At 39.0% G+C, this 24,959-nt stretch overlaps 1 protein-coding gene across 1 annotated transcript in view; it reads left to right on the top strand.

The window, feature by feature from the left end:
- Window positions 1–13,152: 13,152 nt before the first annotated feature.
- The window catches only part of PPP2R2B (protein phosphatase 2 regulatory subunit Bbeta), a 93,259-nt gene continuing 81,452 nt past the window's right edge, over window positions 13,153–24,959 (top strand). Inside the window, exon 1 of the mRNA XM_053463155.1 lies at window positions 13,153–13,480. Coding sequence (XP_053319130.1) covers window positions 13,384–13,480 — 97 coding nt within the window. The 5' untranslated portion in view covers window positions 13,153–13,383. The remainder of the gene's footprint in view (window positions 13,481–24,959) is intronic.

Below are 24,959 nucleotides of genomic sequence, written 5' to 3'. Positions count from 1 at the left end.
TGAAAGACATTTATAGCACGTTCTTTTTTTTTTTCTTTTTAGAAAAAGACAGCATTAAATTTCCAAGTGTAAAGCTTTACCTCATGAAATTTACCTCAGAGAGCATACTGTCTTTCAGCAGCACGCTTTCTGCTGTTGTGGTATCTTGGTAAGTTGGTACAACTCATTTACTTTGACTTTGTCTGTAATAGTCAGCTTTACTATAGTGTATAATTTATTAAAATAACATGAATGAAGTAGCGTCCAATTTTTGGTCCCCCCACCCACCCTAAATAACACAAGAGACACTTCTTTATTTAAACTTTTATTAAACGTCAGCTACGGATAACATTTTGTCCGCAGTGCAAACCACAGCACCGCGATACTCAACAGACTTAATTAATGTTAAACATAAATTGTTAACTTTAACCATTAATGTGCCAAACACATTTTGACACAGTATATAACAGCTTTAATACCATCTTTATTACCGTCAAACAATAACAATTATAACCAAGTAAGTTACTGGCTGGTATGGGCGTATCCACCTGTATCCCTGCTGGAACGGCCGGCGTCCCCTAGCACAGCAGCCACACGACTACGAATGCCCCCGGAGCGTCCTGCACTTACAACCTCGTGCGCCACAAGATCGTTAATTCCTGCACCGTACTAGCCTCAAACCTGAGCACTCGGCTGATGTAAAACGTAGGGGAGGGATGGGCGGGAAAATTTTCTTTTCAGATGAATTACCCCTGCCCACATGCCCCCTTTATATACCCTTCACTGAAGCAAAATTACCCCCTCCCATATTCGGCTTTGCTCGTGCTATGGGGTATTAACTATTTCCTTGCCAAAATTTGGCCTAGTCATACCTTAACCCATTATTCCAACACTCTGGGGGGGGTACCTTGTCCTGCACTTCATTCATGGGTCTCCTCCATCCTATTCTTTCCCTCTGGGGCTGTACTATATCATAATTCTTCTCTACTGGTAAAGCTACATTTTTATTGGACTACTAACATTATATTTTTTGTAAATATAAATGTTAGTCTAATATGTAGGCATCACTACCTACAGTCATACTATGTGACTTGAATAACATATTTCTTTCTACCTTTCTCTTTCCCTTTCTCCCTTCACTTATCTCTTGAAACCAATAACTGTGACAAGAAGCACATTGCTCGTCAGATAATCCATAATGTTTCCTAGCTAATGTAGCTTCTTGCCTCGCATTTGCATTAGCAGAATTAGCGAGTTATAATCATGGTTTTGCAACTGACGTAAGCCATTATCACAACAATGAAATTATACGTTGAAATTGTTATGAATCAAAGGGACACTCCAGTCATCATATGCACTTGAGTTTATTTGGTCACTGAATGTCCTTTTTAAGTTATTGTTTGGTGCCTAATCTGCAGAATACCCCATACACACGTGCACTCTGCATTTACCTCTTTTCCCACCAGCCCGGCAACCTAGCTTACAAAACATGTGTTTGGCAAAATATATTTCCTGCTGCCTGCCCCTACGTGTATAAGCCACTCAGCTAGAGAACTTCCCCAATGAGAATTCCCGGGGTCTGAGAAGAGCCCCCGTGCACATATTCAGAAAGTGCTCAATTTAACTTTAATGGGAGCATTATCCAGCTACTGAGATATGTAGTGCAGGTTTTTCCTGAAGGTAAGTCCATTTTTTGCTGGTGAGACGCCTTGGGACAATAAACTGTCCTTTAAAGTGCTGCGTCCATAACCAGACTTGTAGATGGCAGCACTGAGAACCTACAATTTGTAACCAACGATATAGCCAGTGGAGTAACCCCTTGTTCCTGTCTCCTTGTAACAGTTCACAGTTTTTTTAATAAAGGGCTCCTTTGACTTAGACAGCACTGGAAGTGTATGTGTTTGTGTGTGAGCATGGATATGTAATTGTGTGTGTGAGAGCATGGATGTATAAGTAGGGAGAATTGGAGTGTGAGTGTGAGAATTAATGTGTACGTGTTAGTATGAGTAAGTGTGTGTATTTTGTCTGTGTGTTTACATATGTGTGCCAGAGTGTTAGAAGGGGGGACAAAGAATGCACAGACAAGTTGTTTTAGGTCAATGGTGGCACAAACCAGCTGTTGAAGTTGAGGGGGCACTAGGGCAATTTTTGCACCAGGGCCCTCTGGTTTCTAGTTACGCACCTGGTCATAGCATATCGTTTAAAATATATGCTCTTTTTACACTAGGGTATGATGTCATATTCCATATCTTAAAGACACAAAAAGAGCATAAAAGCATGCCATGAAAGCTATATGCCCTTTCAGTACAGTCTCCATTGTGTAAATGGACACATTGCCTAGTAGCAAAATAGAAGGGCAGATCTTCTAGAAGGGAAATTTGTGTCCCGGTTTTGCGACAGGGGAGTGCCGCCTCCCTGGACGTGTCAAATTATTTAAGCATTGACCTTGTGAGAACAGTACGTTTGTTTGCACAAATTCAGAAGATGCCAGCATCTTAATGAGTAATGGTAGAGCATTGCTATTTTTGTAAATCTGTCTCCTTTCTATCCTTCTTCCATACAACATTAGAATTCCAATGCATATTTTTTCAGCAACAAATTATGTGACTGCAGGCCTTCATATTTCTCTGTGATGCTTTCACTGATGTTTAGGAGACTGACTCCAATTGAACCAGACTAAAATGAAGCCAACATTGTGCTCAGACAGCATCCAGAAAAAAACGCCTTACAGCCAAGGGAATGCAAGCACTTAGACTGTAACAGGATAACTGATAACATATACATTCATGGAAAAATGATACCTGGTACGTATAACTATAAGTGTATTATTGCTTTACTGAGTTATCATATAAATTGGTGTGTTTTAATTGTTCAATTTATTGTAGGATTTGGTGACCTCACCCAGGAGACGCTGTGGTGCTTCTCGCAAATCAAAGGAACTCTGGACTTTAGGGAAGCAGAAGGTACAAAACCATTAAGGATTTTAAAGTGGCTTTGTTTCATTAATTTTCCAGATTAATTATGATTGCATCTGCTTTCTAATTGAGCACTGACTAAACTTTTAAAAAAATGTAAAAACATTGGCGTTATTATTTTCGGATTCAGTTCTTGTGTGCCTAATGTACAAATTATGTAATTAATGGATTCATTTTTTTTTCCTGCATGAGGCAAAAAACGTCTGTTTCTTGTTCTTCATTTAATTTATTAGTAAGAGTTTCGACATAACAAGATTTTAGAGCCCATGAAATATCGTTCATTATGTTCTAGTTTACAGCTAAAAATATGACACAAACGCATACTAGAATTCTGTGGAGGCAAGAAGTTTACGTTTCAAATGCTATTACTTTATGACAAAACATTTAATAATAAACAGCTAGTGACTGCAATGTAGCAGATAAAACAAAAAATCTTGTTGTTTTGATATTTGGAAAATATTTTGGTCAAACTATATTTCATTATGTAAGACCTACATGATAATAGATGCTTACTATTAGTGGTATGGTCCAGAGTGTATTTCTTGAAGCATTTGTATCTTTAGATTTTAAGGACAAGTATATTTTGCTTATAAAGTGCAATGCATCCTAACCCTGGTCTTGTAAAGTTCATCATAAATACTAAACCATCTAAACTATCTGGCTTTTGTGGATAATCCAACCATTAACTATAGTCTGAGGCTAAATTCATTTTCCTTGGATTTCCTTTGGATTTCCAGTGACCAGCACAGCTCAGTTGAATGTATTCATGCGCGTGTATAATCATCAATTAATTGGCGGGACTCTAGTTTAATCAATAATCAATATTTTATCTAAATTATATTCAGTTATGGTCAATTATTGGCACCCTTGAATATGTTGTATATCATGTACAATATCTTCAAAAATTATTGGAAATGTACCTACTTTGTATTATCAGAATATTTTAATGGGATATCCAAAGAAATTCAGTGAAAAAGATGCCTTTTTAACTTACATGTCGTGTTTTTTACTGAAGAAATATAAAATATGACCTGGACGGCATTAAAAGGTGCCTTCTTAATATTTGGTTGCACAACCCATGGCAACACGGACAGCTTTTAAACATTTATTGTAGCCAACTATAAGCTTCTTTCACCTGTCTGCTGGCATTTTCTCTCACTCCTCAACTGCAACTTGTTGAAGCTCTTGAATGTTTGCAGGATTCCTTTTCCCAGTGGCAGATTTCAGCTCCTTCCAAAGGTTTTCAATCGGGTTGAGATCAGGATTAATGTCCAGTCCATTTTTTTCTTTTTTTAACCATCCTTTTGTGCTTTTGGGAGTGTGCTATGGATCGCAATCCTACTGGAGGATCCATGATCTTCGACCCATACCTATTTTTTTGACACTGGGTTCGCTGTTGTATAATGAAGTCATGATAATGTTTACATTTTTATATATTTTCCTCTCATTTCTTTTTATTCTGTGCTGTTGTATCAAATTTTCGTGTATATAGCCCAAAGCTGTTTCACTAAACACTTTTTTTCAGATGATATTGTACATGATATGCAAAATATTTATGGGTGCCAATAAGCTTGACCATGAGTCACTTTATTCTTCCCTACTTCACAAATTTTAACACAGTGTTCTAACATAAACCACTGATTCATCTCTAACTTCACAAGTAGAAGTTAGTGATTAGGAATTGTGCTCTAGTAGAGTATAGAGACAATTATATAGCCTAACATTCATGTTTACAGCAATATGGCAAATGATTGCCTTAGAAATAAAGTACAAGCATCTCTGTTTTTCACAATAGTTGCTGCTTGGGGATTATTACAAACCAGCCATTTTCTAACATTATAATAATGAATAAGTGATGAGGCATTTTGAGAAACATAAAAGGCCCTTTTGTGATCCTAAGAACTTGCATTTTCTTGAATGATGAAAAAGAATAAAACAAAATCGTACAATAGGGTAAAAGGTTTTAGAATATTTTAACTAGCAGAAGTCAAAGGAATCAGACAAACTGTTACTATAATTATAATTATCGCGTACTGCATTTATGGGTGGCTATACGTTTTCTTCTAGGGGCTCTCAACTAAAGACATAAGGAGGTCAAATCTTTAACGCTACTATAAGTGATAAAAAGAATAAATACACTAGGAAAGACTTCACATATAATAATATAATAGATGCTTGCGTTGAGTCTCTCTCATCGGAGGCTCTTAGATTAATGCTCTTAGATAAGCAGCGGCTATATTTGCTTAAGTTATCCATGGTACCCTGTCCATGTCATCTGCTAGGGTTTCATATAACAAATGAGGATATAATATTATATAACGTAAAAAAGACAATTTGAGGGTCCTCGCGATTTGATCATGTACACGAATCATACTATATCATTTTCATATTCAAACTTGCAGGGAAAATAACCACAACTGGTTTGCTTGTCATCTTATATCCTGTTCCTTTTACAGCATGTCAAATAAAGTCTGCAGCAGTCCAGACAAATTATTTTATTATCAGCCAGGTCACTGTGACACTGCTGCATCTTGCTGCGTCTGTCTTATCTACGTTCCACTGCTTGCTCTGCCCTGCTAAGTGCACTGATTGTTCTCTGTTAACTTTGTAAGTTCTTGTATGCATTTTTGTGTTTTGTATGTAACTGTATATATGTACAAATATATGTAAAATTCCCCATAATTCCATATCTATTAGATACGTGCATTTGTTTTTGTACAAAATTATTTTAAATGAAAATTGCCTGTTTCGTGCGTTTGTATGACTCAACGAAAATGAGTAAACTAACGAAAACAAATTGCAAAAGTGGTGAAAATGTGTTTGGATTCATTAGATTCCTTGCCACATGTAGCTGCCATTACAAGCCATTTTGGTGTCAATACTGGCCAGTAATGTGTCCTTACTCTTTTTTTAAATTCTATAATTTTGGGAAATGCAGTCCTGCTTGTGCCCATGATGTGCCAGTGTCTGCCTGCCTAGGCCCAGTACTTTACAACTGCTGCTACTACTACTACTACCTCTTTGACCGTCCTTACTCTAGGCGAACCTATTATTAAAAAAAATCTATAATATTGCTCCATGGGGCTTCATGTGGCTAAGATGTGCCGGTGTCTACTACTGCTGCACTTCTTTAACTCTGGGGGAACCTTTTTTTTAAATCTATTATCAAAATGACCCTTGCTGTAATGACGTAATTCTTACTCAAGCATTCTCTCACATTCCCTCTTAACCTCCTAATAAAATGTCAGCTCACAAGGCCTGGGCCCTCTTCACTTTCTGTACCAGCGTGTCTTAACACTGTTGATGTTATTGTTAACTTGCGTATTATGTCCATGTTATGTAGCTGGTCTAAAAAGTTAGAGTTTTTGTAGGGTAAGAACAGTTGTTAATTTACTTCTGAGCTGACCAATAACCCTTTTATCTACTTCAGCTGAATGTCTCATGCACTTAACAGTATGTACAAGTATTTCCTTAAAGGGAAATTTAGTATGTTTACTGTTTAATGTGCTGGGTTCCTCTGAACAGAAGAGAATGCTGCAGATATGTCAGCAGCTTCTCTAGAAATACAAAACAAAAATAGTCTGATTTAGGCAGCAACTAGACCATTTGGACAGGCAGCCTATTTGGACAGGCAGCCTATTTGGACAGGCAGCCTAATATGGCTGCATGTTACTATGGTATCCATGAATGTGGAAGGGGGGGTTAAAGCTCCAGAATGCTACCAGTTTATCAATTGTAAGATCAGCTGGCTGGGATACCGGTACAAAAGCCTGATCCCTGACACAATGGAGAGATAGAGAGAGAAAGAGAGAGACAAAGGGAGAAAGAAAGAGAGAGAAAGAGAGAGAGATAACTTTATTATAGCATATGAGCCCATCATGTATACCTTTTTCCCTCATAAATTCTTTGTTATAACTATACTAAAATATGTGGTAGTCATTGAAATTGCATGGCCAAAATGTCTTCTTTTTTCAGCCTCTCCCTCCCTCTCTGCCTTGTTTCCTCTCTTTTTTCTCCTCATATCTCCCTCCATATCTTTTATCTGCTTTCTCTCTCTACCTTCTCTCCTCCTCTTTTCTCTCCCACATTCGCTCTCTCTCTCCTCCTCTCCTTAACTTAATGTAACCTTACATTTCTCTCTCTTCTTTTTCCTTCTATCCCCCTTTCCCCCCACTTTCTTCAATCACTCACTTTCTTTTTTTCCTAAATCTTTATTCTCTCACTCTTTCTTCTCTCTCTCCATTCCCTATCTCTTTTATCTCTCCCTTATGTCTTCGTATACGTTTTGCCGCCATCATGTTAGTTTGTTAGGTATTTGGCCTGAACAACGAAACGTACCCTTCGTGTTCGTTTTCATGTTCGCCCGAACACGAATGCAAAAGTCTAATTACAACTCTTTAATTGGGGTGCAGCATACACACACACTAAATTATTGTACATTGCAGTTACGGTAGGGGACTCTACAGACCCCATGAGCCTGTGCCACATGAAAGCATAATGTCAGTATCTGTTCAGGTATTTAAATTCATATTGAATGTAATGGCACTCAGTTAGAGCATCACTAATTTAAACTCAAGTGTTATGGTTTCTTGTATGGTACCTGGAGGAGACAAAACAGCTAACCGTAGGTTTTCTTAACACATTGAAAGTGCAGGGAGGCTTGGGCGGTTACAGTTTAAATAGGAACAAGGTGCTATTCACCTGATTCAACTTAAAGGCAGAGTTCACTATAAACAATGATAGGTGAAACATAACATCGAGACCACAAATTTTGTCCCAAGCTGTCAAAGGGAGATTTGTCTATCAGCCCAATCTCCTGTGCACCGGCTGTAGACGTATCACAAGGGTAAAAAAGGTCTTTAATGTCAATGAGAATTCAAGAATGTATTTAACCTGCAAGGTCAAAGTAGAAATGGTTTCGCAAAAAGGTAAAGACAACAAATAGTACAGAACAACCAAAATACATATACCGTATTTGCTCGATTATAAGACGAGGTTTTTTCCAGAGCAAATGCTCTGAAAAATACCCCTCGTCTTATAATCGAGGTCGTCTTCTAATCAGATCTAATTCTGCTGGGGCGGTGCTGCTTACCGGGCTTTTGTCCCGAGCAGCGTCTCTTCTATTAGCAGCAGGAAGCTAGCAGAGTGTCACATAATTCTGCCTCCCCCTCCTTCCTCTGGGGGCAGGGCCAGAGAAGTTGCTCGCACAGCCGGGCCCCTGCAGAAATCTGCGAGTGGGAGATCTGCAGTTCAGGTAAGGGGGTGGGGGGTTTGAGCGTGTGTGTGTATGTGTGATTAATGGAATGAATGAGTATTTAAATGTTTGTGAATGAGTGTGTGTGTGATAGCATGGATGTGTAAGGGGGGTGGGGGTGGTAGCATGGCATAGGGAGGCTGTAATCACACTACTATCATCCACAGGTTCCAGCATGTACTGGCTGCCTTGGCTTGATAGGAGAGTGATTGCTGTTAGCAGTATATATATATATCTCCAGAAATGCATTTTAACCCCCTATATGCCACTCAGCCCCATGAAATGCCTTTTAACCCCCTATATGCCAGAGTGGCATATAGGGGTATAAGGCATATCATGAGGCAGAGGGGCATATAGGGGGTTAAAAGGCATTTCATGGGGCACAGTGGCATATAGGAGGGTATAAGACATTTCTGATATGCTTTTAACCCCCTATATGCCCCTCTGCCCCATGATATGCCTTTTAACCCCCTATATGCCAGAGTGGCATATAGGGGTATAAGGCATATCATGGGGCAGAGGGGCATATAGGGGGTTAAAAGGCATATCATGGGGCACAGTGACATATAGGAGGGTATAAGACATTTCTGGAGGCAGAGTGGCATATAGAGGGTTAAAAGGCACATCATGGGTCAGAGTGGCAAATAGGGGGTATAAGGCATTTCTGGGGGCAGAGTGGCAAGCCTGGGGGCAGATGTGCATAACTGGGGGGGGCAAGTTGGCAAATAAAAGGAAATAAAAAATATATTTTTCTCAATCATAGCTTTTATTAAATATGAAAATTAGTTTACATGAATTAATATTTACTAGTAAAACTTTTTTCCTATAGGGTAGTCTTATATTCAGGCTTTTTCTTTTTTTCCTAAATTAATATTCAGATTTTGGAGGGTCGTCTTATAATCGAGCAAATACTGTAATATCGGGAAGCTAGCTGCTACATTTATATATTTATTTCACTTCACTTCACTGCACTACTTTTTATTTTGTTCTAGATAAAATGACACATAATCTATTGGATTATCTCATACTGATCTAGTACAATTTCCAAAGAGCGATCAACCACATTAATGAAACAGTGGGAAAACAGGAATTGTAGTACAGAGTGGTAAACGTGGTCACTGAGTCTCCTTTGCTTCTCTGCACTAGAAATATTCTCCATGTGTAATCCTTTTTGTGACAAAGTCCCCCCCTAGACTTACATTGTAAACTACTAGAAACCTATGAAATGTATTTGTTCATCTTTATTTTCTAGCCCCACATAATAATTTGAAAGTACACTTTCAAATGTATATTAATGTCAGTTTTATTAAGTAATTCACAGAGCAATAATTCAGCCTGTGTACTATTCCTTATTCAGTCACAAACTCATTTTCTACTTTAGTAATTTATTATTCCTGTAAAATTAATGTAAAACCTCTCTCGTGAGTTGATTTTTACATACTGATTTATAGATAATTGCAGCTCTGCTGTAGCAGTCTCAGTTGTATTCAAAGGCCCTGTGGCAACAAGGGACTTTAAATAGTGATTTCCCTGTATGTTATTTCTGTGACAGTAATGACTGTTTACTTGTACATAAAATATATTAAATATTCTTGAAGGATGATATACTAAATTTCTCCAATTTAAGGTTTGCAAAATGTTATTTACTGAAATGTTCTGAAAATAAATGCAAAAGAAGATGTAAAATACAATTTAAAAGGCAGGCATTTGAAAAGATACCAAAATAAACTATATTAGTCATTTTTTAATAGTATTTTTAACACCAGGATTTGTCTGTTTGCAATATTAACTTTGTATATTCACGCATATGTTCAACAATTTGCACCAGGGTTCACTGACACATAGGGGTTAACTCAACGGACCAGACTTGACTGAGGTTATTTGCCTTCACAACCTGCAGATTCGCTAAAATGCTAGTTGCTGCGAGGGCATGCGCCTTAAAGTTTTTGAGTTTCAGGTGAAGGTATGCAAGTTCAATGGAAAATTTCAAAATTACCTCCTCACAATACAAAATAAATAAAGGAGGGACCAATAATGCCCTCGTTCTGTGTGGGAGAATAATTAAATAAGCCTGGTGGGTATATTGTTCATGCCTCTACCTTGTTCCTCATCCTCGCTCCCTAGTGGGTTGGGGGCTGAAGTAAAAGAATTGCGCTTTGTGGTAAGGGAGGTTAACAAACTAGCAAAAACCCTCTAGAGTAGCACAGAAACCATCCCATGTCCTCCCCTATCCATTCCCCTGTGGGATGGAGGAAGTAATGTAGAAAACCTAGTCCAGCCACTGAATAATGTGGGTAATGGATGGGTTGTTACCTTCCATGCTTACTCCATCCTGTGTGATAGAGAATTTGCTTGCTGAAAAAGGACTGGCAGTGTGGTGTGCAGTTGGGAGAGGGGCTGCTGGAAAGTGTTGTGTGTGTGTGAGGGAAAGGGGTGAGGGACTGTTGGCTAGCGTTGTGGAAGGTAAAGAGTTTCTGGATAGTCGTCTGGTGGGGGCTAAGATAGTTTTGTGTGCTTTTTTTTCTGATTTAATACCATTTTGAACATAGTATTTATTTAGAGAAAATAGAGTGTGACTTAGACTGCTTTAGGCAATCATTTTGAACAATATAAAAAAATATTTTTACATCACCAGACTGAGAGTTAGTCATGTATATTAAGTGCTTGAGAATTTCATAAAGTTGTCTGTCCTACTGTACAGGATGGTGGACAAAGGATGTCAAACAGGTGGAAAAAGCAGCTCTACACTGAGATTATGTAATGATTAATCATAACTATGAATAATTCTAATTAAACATTCATTGAGAAGTTCTCAATTGGGCAACATTGAAGAAAATAAGTTACAGGACAACATTAAGTATTTATTCACTATGGGACGTTAAAACCCTATATGTTTAAGAGTTTTTTATGCCTTTCTTCTAAATGTTTTTTGTTTATTGTATCCATTAGACTTATGCATTCTGATTCATATGAATTACAAACTCACCGAATTTCGATAAATCTGGTGATTTGTACGAAGCCCCGAAAACTAGGCCAGACTTCCCCACTGAATCGGAAATCCCATTTAACATTAACTCTCTAAATGTTTCTCTACCTTCTCTGCCAACCACTTCTGCTTCTGCCAACTGCTTCCGCCTCTTCTTCTTTTTTCATCTTCTATCTTTTCCCTTCTCTTTAATCTGCTATCTTCATCCGCATCTGTGCAAACATAACCTGATGGGAACTTCCTGGAGAGGACGTCACCACAAGCACTGCCATATTGCCCTAAGTTCAAGTTAGAGCAAAGCGACGCTTTGCCAGAGAGGACGTCACTGCAAGCACCACCATTTTGGCAAAAGTTCCCGTTGGGTTATGTCTGCAGAGATGCGGACGACGATATAAGATAGCAGATTAAAGAGAGTAGAAAGGAGGGGATAAAAGATAGAAGATGAAGAAGATTCAGATGTGGTTGGCAGAGAAGGTAGGGAAACATTTAGAAACAATGTGGGCACCGGACAACGGATTTTGTTCCTGAATTAAAATTGTCCCCTGATTTTCGTCTGAACCGAATAGACGGGAAATGTAATACATTGATCATACGAATGGGCAAAAAACGAACCGAAAAAGGTGTCCAAATCTTTTTGGCGCTTTTTCAAATGTGTAGTATTTATACTATGCATTTCCTTACCCTGTTCTGCGCTACTTATTTCAATTTTCACCACAAAAAAAAAGAACACCAGTGTATGTGCCTAATACCAACCACTTCAATTCTGCAAAGAAACTGTCTGTACACCCAACCTTAGAGATCTTTACTTCAGTTACTTCTCCACATAACCTTCCTGGTGAAGTCATCCTCACCCCATGGGCAGATCCAGAGCCTGGCTTTAAGAAGTATACTCACATTATGGGACTGACCTCTTTATCCCTGCTTGTGAAGCATGCTGGCGGCCCATGTCTCACCCAAGCAGTCCCTCACCTTCTGTCACATTCCCCCTCTATCCCCCTTATGGATGGTAAGCTTGCAAGACTTGTATGTCTTAACATCTGCTAATGTTATTATCGGTTTGTATATTCCCAATTTTAATCGTTATTCACTCCCTTCTATTGTAACAGCTCTGCAGAATCTGTTAGTGCTCTATAAATAACATGTAATGTCATACTGGTATTTATGAATTACTGTCTTGTTTCTATTTCCGTGCCTCTGTTTTAATTTGTATACATTACAGAGTCGCATGATAAAACCATTTTTTATTTCCTTTTTATTCAAACTGCAAACTTATTGATTCTCCCTAAACGCAGAATCAAATACACTACACCAAACATCTTGCATTTGGCACGTGATAACTCATCATAGACACCTAAACATAGCCAGTGTAAATGTAATAAGGTATATGTTGGTGCTTTTTATTTTGTAGCGGTGTATTAATGTAGCTTAGAAACAACATATAAAAAGAAACAATTATTAACCCCTTAATGACAAAGCTCGTACATGTACGGGCTCAAAATGCATTGTTTTCAATGGGTTTAGGGACCGCTCATTGTCTTTAAGGGGTTAAAACTTTTTTTTACAGTTTTACCAGAAGATTACGTTTGTCATTTTAAGCCCCGTTGCTGTCACTGGGGTGTGTAAATCGCTCACAGCCCAAAATGTTAACACATCCGCAAATCTTATAATATGGTGTTGTTGTGTCTAGTTAATCATTTTGTTAACCCCTTATCTGCAAGGTGGGAGTGCAAACTATTAAACCCTCTGTTACTCAAAGGGGTTAACCTAGAGATCAGTGTAAGAAAATTGCTGTAGAGGTGGGAGGCAATTCCTCTTTGTTTTTTGTTTTGTTTTGTTTGTTTGTTTTTTTCTCTCTCACTGGACTGATGGAGAAATGAATGCAGGAAGCAGGCTTATTCTCTCTGTGTGTTTACAAGCAAGACTGACTTAGTCAGCAAATCCTGATCTGGAGAGCTTCAGCCAATGAGCAGCCTCCCCATCCTGCTTGAGAGCTTCAGAGTTGGAGCAGTGTGCATGCAGTAATGTGAGGCTGATCTTCCTGCTGCTGATGACCAAAAAAAAAACATGGGGTCTGTCTCCAGACAGTACTCGGGTTTCCCAGCCATGCAGAGCCCTGGAGTCATCAGAGGATGCGTCTGCAATGTAGCATGTTCTGAGATCTGGATCCTGATGGAATAAGAAGGCACTGCATGTCCCTACAATTAAAGATGAAATGCTTTTCCCGTTACCTGCCCTACATCTTCAGACCTCCAAACACCATCCTTTCTTCCAGCTGCCACACAGAAGGTACAGGTTATGAAAGGGTGGGGATGTGGGTGGGTGTGGAGATAAAGGAGTGGGATGGGAGGCAGCTTGACTTCCCAAAAGATCAGTGCTGATATTGCTGGTTCAGCTGTCAGATGACAGCCATTTCTGCCAAAAGCCTTATGTGAAATAGTCTTACTGATGAGACATGTGTTATAGCCTCAGACACGGATCTCAGTGAACTGAGCCCTTCCTTCCTATGTTATATATATATTGTGAGATGTACAGGTTCATCCTCACTGTTCTCAAGAAAGAATTCATTTATCTACATTACTACTTATTGCAGAGTAATTAAGCCTACTTCATCCTAACATCCTACCAAGGCAAGCCCCTTCTGTGCTGAACTATGCACTTTACAGCCTATACAATTTGTCACTGTCTGCTTAATGCTGTTTTATATTCCAAAGCAGTTTATTTGAAAAACACTTTTGTCTACTTTTATTTTTCCTGCTTTTTTCCCCCTTGGATAAAATATGCAAAAAAAAAAGTTAAAGGGAAAAAAAAATATCCGCAAGAAGCATGGTTTTCTATGAATGTATTACATTACAGTTATTTATATAGTGCCTGCTCAGACTATGAGATAAATTTAAAATCACAATATATATTATATATATATATATATATATATATATATATATATATATATATATATATATTATATGACTTGAGCCTCCATGCAATATTTTATACATTTTTGGGTGAAATTGCTACAGAAAATATCCATTAATAATTAAGTAACATTGCAACAACTAAATACAGTTATTTAATCATGAGCTAAAACATGGGTTAGTGAAGAAAATGAACAGACTTTTTTATATTCGAAATGATGTGCTTTTAAATCGCATTTCTATGTTATTTAGAGTGCTGGTGTATTTTTGTAATCAAATAGTATATGTTCCCCATAGAGTAACACAAAATTTAAGTAAATTTGTTGCGAAACAATACAAAACACAAAATTAGAACGCTATTTCAAGTGAGAATTTAATTGAAACCCAATGCTGCCAGCGATTCTATGGAGGCAGCCATCTTGCATCTTCACTTTTCCAAATAGACATCACCATGGCAACACGATACCACTATGGACTTAAAAAGTATTTTTTAGTGTGTTTATTATTTTATTGGGAGAATGTTGGAAGGCAGCAACTCCTATATTTTTATTTTTATATAGATTGGTACTTTGGGGATTGGAAAATGTTAGTTGGAGACCGTTTACATAAAAGGGACACTAGAAAATTCTTCACTCTGGGTGTTAACTCTCTGTCCTTTCCTGAGCAGCTACTGGTGGTCTCCATGTTTAAGCGGTGGAAACCAAGTATACATGTTAAAAGAAACAGTTACTGGATGTTAGACAGCTGGGATTTAAGTCAGGGAATGGCAAACTGTCCATACAAGCACACCAGTGTCTGTGCAGTGATTGTGAAGGTCCATAGAACATTATTAAATTGTTCATCACAGACCTCAGAAAATGTTCACCATGAGCAATGTTGGCGCCTACCCCTGCATGTAATGTTTTGAAGCAAAAAATGACAAAAACATATAAAAAGTATCCAGTGTGGTTGCATTATCGAGTGTTTGAAGAGACTGTCCAGTGTGTATCTCTCTGTAAGTAAATGGTACATTGGGCAGAACAAATATTTTGAGGCTGCCTACCAGCTGAATGAAATTAACACCAGAAACAGGGATACTCAGGTTGTAGAATGCTTGTAGCTGTATTGTTCAAAGAGGTGGGCCAATATTTAAAAGTAAAGGAAATCTAGATTTGGTTGAAGAAAATATATCTACTAAAGGTCACCTCTATTATATTTATATTTAATATTAAAGTCATCTATTAGCTGTTTCTTCATGATTTATATTAGAAATACAGATAACCCAACGTAAGCAACTGTTCTCTTGCCCATTGGTAAAGATGGCCCTATCAAAAGAAATGAATGGAAGAACCTGTGAACAAAGTCATTATGCAATGGTGTTTTTGGCACATATTAAGGCAGTACTTAGAACTCATGGATTTTATCGAGACTAATTGATTTCAACTTTTTTTTGTGACAATTCCATGTAGCTCCATATGTAAATGAATAATTGATCACTGCAGTACTTTATCCATGTTCTTCATGTGCTGTTCTACTTCTGAGTATTTGTTTGCAGCTCTGTCATGCATAAATTACATTTTACCAAGACTTATAAAGATCAATTCTGGGACAAATTATTGCTTCTGATTAAGGACTACCCCCCCCCCCAATATACCATTGAACTGCTGCTAATATGCTATATTCATCACAATTTCAGTGAAGTGGTGGTTATTAAACAAAAATGTACCTTTACATTACATGTTTAGCTTCACCAGTTGCCTCCTCACTGCTGTTCTTATTGCTGAGTGTCATATACTGGCACTCCATCTTTTCAGGCACAGTCCTCCATAGTGTGAATGGGCCAGTTGGGGAGATCAGTGATCTCTTTCCTTAACTTGACCAATGAGCAGTAGCACTGCAGGGAGCCTGATCCCGCAATTAGCTCCCAGTTGCGCCACAGTTTGCCCCCTGGACCTGTTGGCCTAGACCAAAGTATACCACTTGCTGCAGCACAACAGTCCCTCCGTGGGTCTCTTTTCTGTGACGCTTGCATCTCCTGCAAGCTGAGTAGCTTTGGGAATTCTGCAGAATCCCTCCATGCATTTGCAAGGGTGATCAAACTAACATTTTAAGGAACTACTCAGCTATTATGTGTATTAAAGTGTTGAGATGTCTCTTTAATGTCTGTGAGATATTTACCATTTTCTCTGCTATTAAATCAAAAGTTAAGATCATCACTAAAAGCTTGCCAGCATAATATCTGGGTTTTTTAAAAGTCAATGTGAAGGTAACCATGCTATTTTACCACTATCTTACTTTCATTCATTTATTCTGTCACATTGTTTGCTAAAAATAATGTAAGTTAAAAAAATTGCTTTAAAAATACATGTTCTTAAAAATATAAATGAGCACGGAAGATGCACTCTTTTCATATAGTTATACCTAAAACAAATCTAAATGCTTGATGATATCTTATTAATACATTTTATGATGGTTTACCTTTAAAGAAATAATAAGGTCCCATGCAAAGTAATCAGTCCTCAGCCCTACATAACATACCTGATTACACGCATGTGACATCATTTACACAGATGGGTCAATCACTGACTTGGTTATAATTATGTAGCCAAAGAGGAACCTGATGTTGGTTGACTAATCCTTTCAACTTTTAAATATTATTTAAATATTTATTTGTAAATAAAATGCGCTTTTATATAAGGCTAACTTTACAGCATTATTTTGGGACAAAAATGTTTTGTTTGTTAAACCTTATAGATTCTTAAGACAATTTATGTGATCGTTTTTCATAGTGGATTTTTTATGCAAGTCAGTGCAAACCTTTTGTTAGTTTGGACTGCCTGCGCTCCAAGAAAACTAGATCTTGATAGTCTGTGATGTTCCCCCAACTACGTGGAACATTCATCGTTTCTGACGAACTTCACAACTTTAGTGGCGTATATGCAGTTCGCAAAAAGAAAAAGATGTTTCACTATTCCACAGGTAAATTGGTTAACGGGCTGTATCTTGGGGGAAAAATGGGATTTTGGTAGATTAATAAGATTGCTAAATTGCCTCTATCGCATTAAATATAAAATTGGTGAAAAAAACACTCTTGTTCCTATGAGATTCGTACTGCCCATGTAATTGAGACTCTCATTGCGTTTGAGTTGCAGAATCTTTTTGTTCTTTTAAAGGGTTAATATATTATGCAACTTTTAGTTATGCATATGTATGAAATGCTATTTAAAGGAATATTTTGCTGAAGTGGTATTTTTTTCCGCTTCTATGTGGCTGGATCTCATGTGTTCACAACATTGTTAATGCCAAGTGCAAGGCAAATATATTACAAAATAATGCAAATGTATTCTGGGAAATGATTATGAAATGTTGACAAGCATGTAACTATTAGTGCCTTGTGTGCTTTAATTAGGGATTCTTGTAAAAGATGCATCCAGATTAGTTGTTTTTTCTTTTCTAGAGGAATTTCCTCAACTGGTAGACAAATGTTTTTGGTTAGACTATGCAACTGGGTAGAGATAAAAAGCAGATTCATGTTTAACCCCTTAAGGACAATGGGCGGTCCCTAAACCCATTGAAAACAATGCATTTTGAGCCCGTACATGTACGGGCTTTGTCATTAAGGGGTTAAATGAAATGAAGAAATGTTACATAGCCCGGCTGTAGGGTATGTTTTTGCACTTCAAAAAGTGACTTACGGAAATCTAGCCTGCGGTTGCATACTGTAGGGCATGGAGTATGTATAGGAGGCTATTGGCCAGTGGCCCATCAGCCATTGTGGTCATTCCAGTCCTGCATATAAGGATCAACTGCATTACAAAGATACTTATTTCTCCTAATTAATGCTTCTGAGATAACCTTGAGTGTCTATCGTATTCTACCACAATACTAATTTGAGAAACGCACAGACTTCTTTAAAGAGGCAGTCACCCAATTTCTGAAGGCACATTGAAGTTAAGAGTGTCCATGTCATCGCCTTGTACTTTGCAAAACAAACGGTTTTAGAGATGCTAACCCTCCACCTCCAAATGCCTGAGACATCAGTCATGAATCACTACAAGATATATAGGCATTTCCATGTTTCTTGTACATACTAATTCTAATATGACTCTAGGCAAAACAGCCTGTGTTAGATTATGGAAACTGGGGGAGATTAGTAGCTCTGCAGACTGTTTAGTATACAGTGTTTATTTGTCTTGTTTTTTTTTTTGTTTCATTTGATTCGCCCTCCAATCTGAATGCTAAACATGATTTACTATCTTCATGTTTTTTGTTCTTTTACTTATCGACGCTATCAAGCATTTAATAGAAACTTTTGTGCAAGGATTTGCTAAGGCATTTCTAAGTTGATTTTTTTTTTCTTCCTCTAAGCATACGATTCATCTAGAATAACTAACTGAGGAAAAAAATTAAGTGATTGTGTGAGTAATTAACAAAGTTGTACTAAATCTGGCAATATCTGGAGCTTTCATGAGTGAAAGTGTGAACACTATATGACCAGGCACCTGGACACCTGACCATCGCACCTGTGTGTGCTTGTTAGACATGCCAATTTAAAACCAAAGGCATGAATATAGTGCTCTCTTTGCCCTATAACAGCCTCCCCTTTCTGTGAAGACTTTCCACTAGACTTTTGAGTGTATATGTGGGAATTTGTCTCCATTCAGCCAAAAGAGCATTTGTGAGGTCAGACACTGATGTTATGACATAACCTGGCTTACAGTTGGCATTCCAGTTCATCCCTAAATTGTTCCGTGGGGTTAGGGTCAGTGCTCTGTGCAAGCCACACGATTTCCTCCATACAAGACGCCTCAAGCCATGTTTTCATGGTCCTTGCTTTGTGTACAGGGGTACAGTTATGCTGGAATAGAAAAAGGCCTTTCCCAAACTGACTCCACAAAGTTGGAAACATACAATTATATAAAATGTCTTTTGTATGCTGTAGCATTAACATTACGCCTCCTCCTCCAAACTTTACATTCCGGTGTATGGTGTTCTCCTAGAATCTGTCAAACCCAGATTCGTCCACCAAACCTCTAGAAAGTGAAAGGGATTAATCACTCCAGAGAACATGTTTCTGCATGTGTGTGCGGTCGACTGCTTTGTGGCTGAGCTGTTATCATACCTTGGAACTCTGGGAGAAGCACTGGTTCTCCTGGTCAACACCTGAATCCTTCGGGTGGCGGGTGAGGGGTCTCGACGCCCCACTCCCTACCCAATCCCCTCTTTAAATGAGGGTGTTTCCCATGATGTTAGCCAGACTGCCCACTGACATCAGCGAGCACTTCTGGCTGCGTCCCACAAGGGTAAGCTCTGAGTAGACAGAGCTCAAAAGTTCCCAGGTATGGCTGTTATTCCTAGATGCCTTCACTTCACCATAATAGCACTTTCAGTGGACTGGGGCAGATCTAGCAGGGCAGAAATGTCACAAATTAACTTGTGGCAAAGGTAACATCCTATGACAGTGCCACATTTAAAGTCACTGAGCTCTTCACCTAAATTTAAAAAAAAAAAAAAGTAGGAGGGAGGTCCACTCATATGGTGTGTATAGAAATTGCTGAATAAACCTTATATATCCTGTGTAGATGTAAAATTAAGTGTTATACAATAAAACTAAACGTTATATATAGCGGAGCTTTCAATTGTTACCTTGCTAAACAATAGAAATATTTTCAATTTTTAACTCTGGACTGCTAAACAAATTGCATTAAAGCCAAATATATTTATAATTGTTCAATCTGTTCAAAAACCAGAGCACTCATACTGCAAATAAACAGAAAAGGGAGGATATCCTGAAAACAGCAGGAAGCAAATGTTGAAATCCAGCCAAAAAAATATATTGTTGAGAACCATATGTGTCACATTAGGAGTTGTTTGTATTGAGATGTGTATGTATGTATGTATGTATGTATGTATATGTGTATATATATATATATATATATATATATATGTATATATATATATATGTATAATATATGTCACGCAGTACGGTTAATAAACTATTAACTCGTCTGTTTTTGAAAGCACTCTTACGTTAAGTATTTTTTTTACACCTGGCTAAAACTCTTACACAGTACTGTAAATTTAAATATATGCATCACATAAAAGGGTTTTCATTCACTTTTCCCTCTTTTTCTTTTGTTTGCTTCTCAGGTGAGGAATGTATTGTGGGTACAGGCCCACTTTACTCTCCTGTACTCAACCTCAGTGACCCTAAACTAGAGCCCTGCGCGGGACTACTTTTTTAATCCCGCTCCCGCGGATTTTAATCCCGCTCCCGCCCGCTCCCGCAATGTTGGTGCTCCGCTCCCGCCCGCTCCCGCCACATTTGTGGCCAATCATGCCCGCCTCCTTACCTGATTTCCCGCGCAGTCCCGCGCGGCTGCCCTCGAGTTGTTCCCTCACGGCGTCTCTTCTCTTGCTCCGCCCAGGAACAAGGCGGAGTCACAGGAAGTGACGTCACATCACGTGACTCCGTTTTGTTCCTGGACGGAGCAAGCTAGGAAACACTGTGAGGGAGCAGCAAGAAGGCAGCCTTGCGGGACTGCGCGGGATTACCGGGACCCGCAGGTACAGTGCCTGACCGCCTGCTCCCGCCCACAGCCCCAGCAAGACCGCCCGCGCCCGCAAGCTTTTTGGCGGGTCCCGCGGGACCCGCCTCCCAGTGCAGTCCTCTACCCTAAACATATTTTCATATTACATGCAGAAAGCTACACAGAATTACCAGAGCTGTAGAATCATTATAACGGGTCATTCCATCTACCACAAAACTCTGGATTAGGTCACGATATGTTTTTAGAATGTATGTCACATAATAGGTGCCCCATTTTTGTTCAGGTTTGATATTATTTAGGTGAGAGGGAATACTTGTGTCTCTGGCCTTAGGCTGTTAGTTTAAAGCCCAGAGGTTGTTGGGTGCCCCCAGACCATGATCCGAATCTGGGCACAGTGCACAGGTTTGTGTGTGTGTGTGTTTTTTGCACTTGCTGGTAAGAGCACCTGGTACTTTGGACCACTACAAGCACCGTTTTATTTTATTTTTTTATGTCACTAGCCTCAGCCTTGCAATTGTTAAAGCACCAGCCTAAAAGGCTGGGGCTTCATTTCTGAAAATTGTTTAATTGTTTAATCATTTCTGAAAATTGTTTTATTTAATCTACTGAAAACTAATATCTGATACCTGACACAGAACTCCTATTTTGTTCTGGTGGAGGGAGGAGATAGGTAGCCTTTGGGCAGCCCCTTACCTCTAGTGATTATTCCAGTGACCAAGAGAGAGAGGGAGTAAGGGGCAGTATAGCTCTTCGGGGAGTGCGGCCTTCTGTGCGCTTCTTTTTTTCACAGCCAAGCCGCTGAACCATAGGGCTATAATATTTTTTTTCTATGTGTTCTATGTAATTGGTTGTATAGTCTGGCCTAGAGTGACAGATCCGATGGGCTGCAGCCCCTGTTCCCCTTCACTTGGACTGTCCTCACTAGTGCTCTACAGCTTTCAATGAGTTTAAGGAGATGATAAATCTCCAGTGAGATTAGACCATTTGTACCACAGAGGTCGGTGCAGGCATCCATAGTACAATTTCCGTTTGCGTTGATGCTGAGTGCCAGGATATGTTGGCATAACCCAACACTCTGCACAAAGACAAACCTCTCATGAGGAGGTGGTGGCCATCTGTGGCTCGGTAGATCTGGGAGTGCAGGGTCATGATTTATGTATAAATAAAAATGTTGCATACATTGTAAACCTAATTGTGTGGGGCATTTTTCCCATTTATTGCTTTGGTGCCTTCTTTTAATCCTTTTTCTTCTGTTGTTTGCAAAATCTGTTGCTATCTCATCTCTGTTTTTAAATCCATGAGTTTCCTGGTTATTCACATTAATAACGTTGTATGCATTTAACATTTCAGCAATAGGCATGGGGGTATTAATGCTGCTAGGCATAAACATTTATAATAATATTTACTAATCCTTGCATTGTGTTGCTCTTATTCTTTCTCGTGTAATATCAATATGCAAGCAGAATGATGGGTTGATAAAAATGTTCTTGCCTTAATGCAGTTCATGTTTTGATTTGGATTACTCATGCAGTTTTATTGTATTTTTTGCAGATAATCACAGTATTAAACTGCCTTCATGTTGATGTAGACACTGGTTATTGACTGAAGAAATTGAGGCAACTCTGAGATAATCATAAATCTTGATAATGGAAATATGCAAAAAATTTAGGAGCCTAATCCATTCACGAACAAGATACTTTCCTCTTGATTTTTACAGTGATTACCTAATAATAATAATAATAAGAGCAAGAGCAAAGTTTGGTAAAGGTGATATATTTTTTTCCAAACTAAAGTATAATAGATCTCCAAACTAACTAGATCTCCCCTTGAGGCCTATATATGCATTAACAAGAGACCTAGGTAGTATTTATTAGTAATCAATCTTTGAGACCCTAGGCCCTCTTTCCTTTTTGCCTCCTCTGGTGTACTACTATTTAGGAGTGCTAATTGAGTTTGCAGGAATCTTTCTTTGTCCTAGGGATAAGCATAGCCAACTACCAACAGCTAGTGGGTACGCAGCAGCTTCCTGAAAAGACCGGTGTCTACTAAAAAAGCTCCCGCCAAGGTACTCTCTCTGACTTCAGGAGCCATCAACGCTTGTATATAGCAGTATGATTGTTACATCGTCCGTTGTTCTGCAGGCAGGGAAGCTAAGACGCAGCCCGCGCGTTCAGCCCCCTGCTCGTTCCGTCGGCGGGGAGCCACCGTCAGGTCCGTCTTGCTGCCAAACGTGCGACCTGGCAAAGATCGAAGGATCTTCACTAGATGCGTGTCTCAGCGTCATGAGACGTTCGCATATGCGCAAATGGCTAACTCATGAATATTCATGTAATTTATCTTTTTTTTTCCTCCTCCCCCTAATTACGTAGGTAAGAGGGTCTAGTAGTTTGGAGGGATGTTTAAACCCTCAGCTGGCATTACACCTTTGCCTGTGATAGTGCCTTATTGCATACACTAGCGTTTTGACCTGCTTGTATCTATTGATTCTTTAAATTCAGCTTGTTCCTGACCATCGTTGTTTGCCGCCTGCCCTGACCTTTGCTTGTGACCCCGACTTCTTTTTTGCCCGACCCTTGGCATTTATTATTTTGTTCCTGTACATTCTGAACCCTTTTATGTTACGGATTCTTCTGTACTCTGCTAAACGTCTCCACTGCCAATTTCTGCATAGAGGATCCACAGCCGGTACCGCCGCAGTGACAATGATTTCTAAGACCTAAATCATCTTCCTTCACCAAATGTGCTCTAAAGGCCAGCTTAGTGAAATCTCTAACCTTGGAGCCCGAATCCATAGTCCATCTAGATAGATTAGCCCAGTCAATTTAAGGGAACAATGATGGGAGTTTTTTACTGGAACATCATCCTTAGAAGAAGATGAGGACTGGCCTCTGGCAAGGAAGACTCTCTTATGAAGCCTTTTAATGCTCTGGAGACTGCCTCCGGTAGAGGTATCCATCACAGTCCTCCAGTAGTGCTGCCATTTTAAGTCTGAGGTGATTTGGGTCTTCCGCGTGCTGAACAGTTGTCCCAATCACCTGATTGGCTGGAATGCGCTGCTAAGCATATTCATTAGTCTTTTCGGGAAGCTGCTGCATACCCACTAGCTGTTGCTATGTGGCTATGCCTCCTGGAGGGAAAACAATGTTTAGTTGGTATGAGTGCATCAAAGTGTTCTGTTGCTCTAAAAGTCAGAATGTGTACATATAGCCCTTTCCCTTGATATGTATCAAACCACAACTTCTAAAGGAAATGTGTTCCTCCTTAGAGGTTTCAAATATTGGTGGATTTAGCAGCTGACCAGGCTTTGTATTCGGTAGATGCAGTACTGTAAGACTACAAATGTCTTTGTATTTAAAACCTTTTGTGTTGCAATTGTATACGTTGGGGAGAAATAAATCAGGAAAGTGATGTGTGGTTTAACCTCCTTCACAATAAGAACAAATTATTATTATATATTATACTGTAGATCCAGAAAAGCTATTTAACTTTATAGCTGCTTACCTGGGTGTCAGCCTTTAAGCAAATAAGAAAACATATACATATTTGAACACCTATACCTTTTCTAAACTTCCTGGCCCAATAAGAGGTACTTTTCCTGAGCTCCTTTATCTTACCAACTCCCCAATCTATTGCATGAAAAAAATCCTTCAAATTGTCCTGTAGTTCTTTAAAATGAGACAATCATACTTTTCCTTAGTGGTTAATGGGACTCTCTGGCCATCATATACATTTATTTATGCATCTGTTATTTCCAAGTAAATTGAGCGATTTCAGAAGGATCTTCCTAGGATTTTGCCTTTTCCCCTGTCCCCTATACCCTTGACTTCCTGGAGATGTGTTCATCCAAACACATCTCCTGCTTGTCACTATGCATACTTACTGTCAGCATCTGCCATATTGCCTCAGTTCCTGTTAGAGCAAAATGACAGCGCTGTTGGTTACAGCCTCTCCCCTGATTGGAGGATCTGGGAGAGGATGTCACCACAAGCACCATGATTTTGGAGGCAGTTCCCACTGGGTTATGTCCGTGGAGATGTGGACGAAGCCAGAAGATGAAAGATCAGGAAGCGGTTGACAGAAAAGGTGGAGAAACATTTAGAGAACGTGAGTGTGAGTGAAATGTCCTCGAACCAAATGGGCAGGGAACACAGTTAATTGCCAAAAGGGAACTGAAAAAATTTGTCTGAATCGTTTGACTTGACAGAGGAAGTGAAAATGCCTCCTTAAATGTTTTTAAAACATAAAATGGATTCCCTGCCATATGTTACAATTTCCATTCTGTAAGTCTGGCATTGCTTTACTTTATCAGAAGAATATTAATTC

The sequence above is a fragment of the Spea bombifrons genome, chromosome 4 (assembly GCF_027358695.1).
Source record: "Spea bombifrons isolate aSpeBom1 chromosome 4, aSpeBom1.2.pri, whole genome shotgun sequence".
NCBI classification, from domain to species: Eukaryota; Metazoa; Chordata; class Amphibia; order Anura; family Pelobatidae; genus Spea; species Spea bombifrons.
Note: the sequence above shows the minus strand (reverse complement) of the source record. Positions and strands in the feature narration are given on the sequence as shown.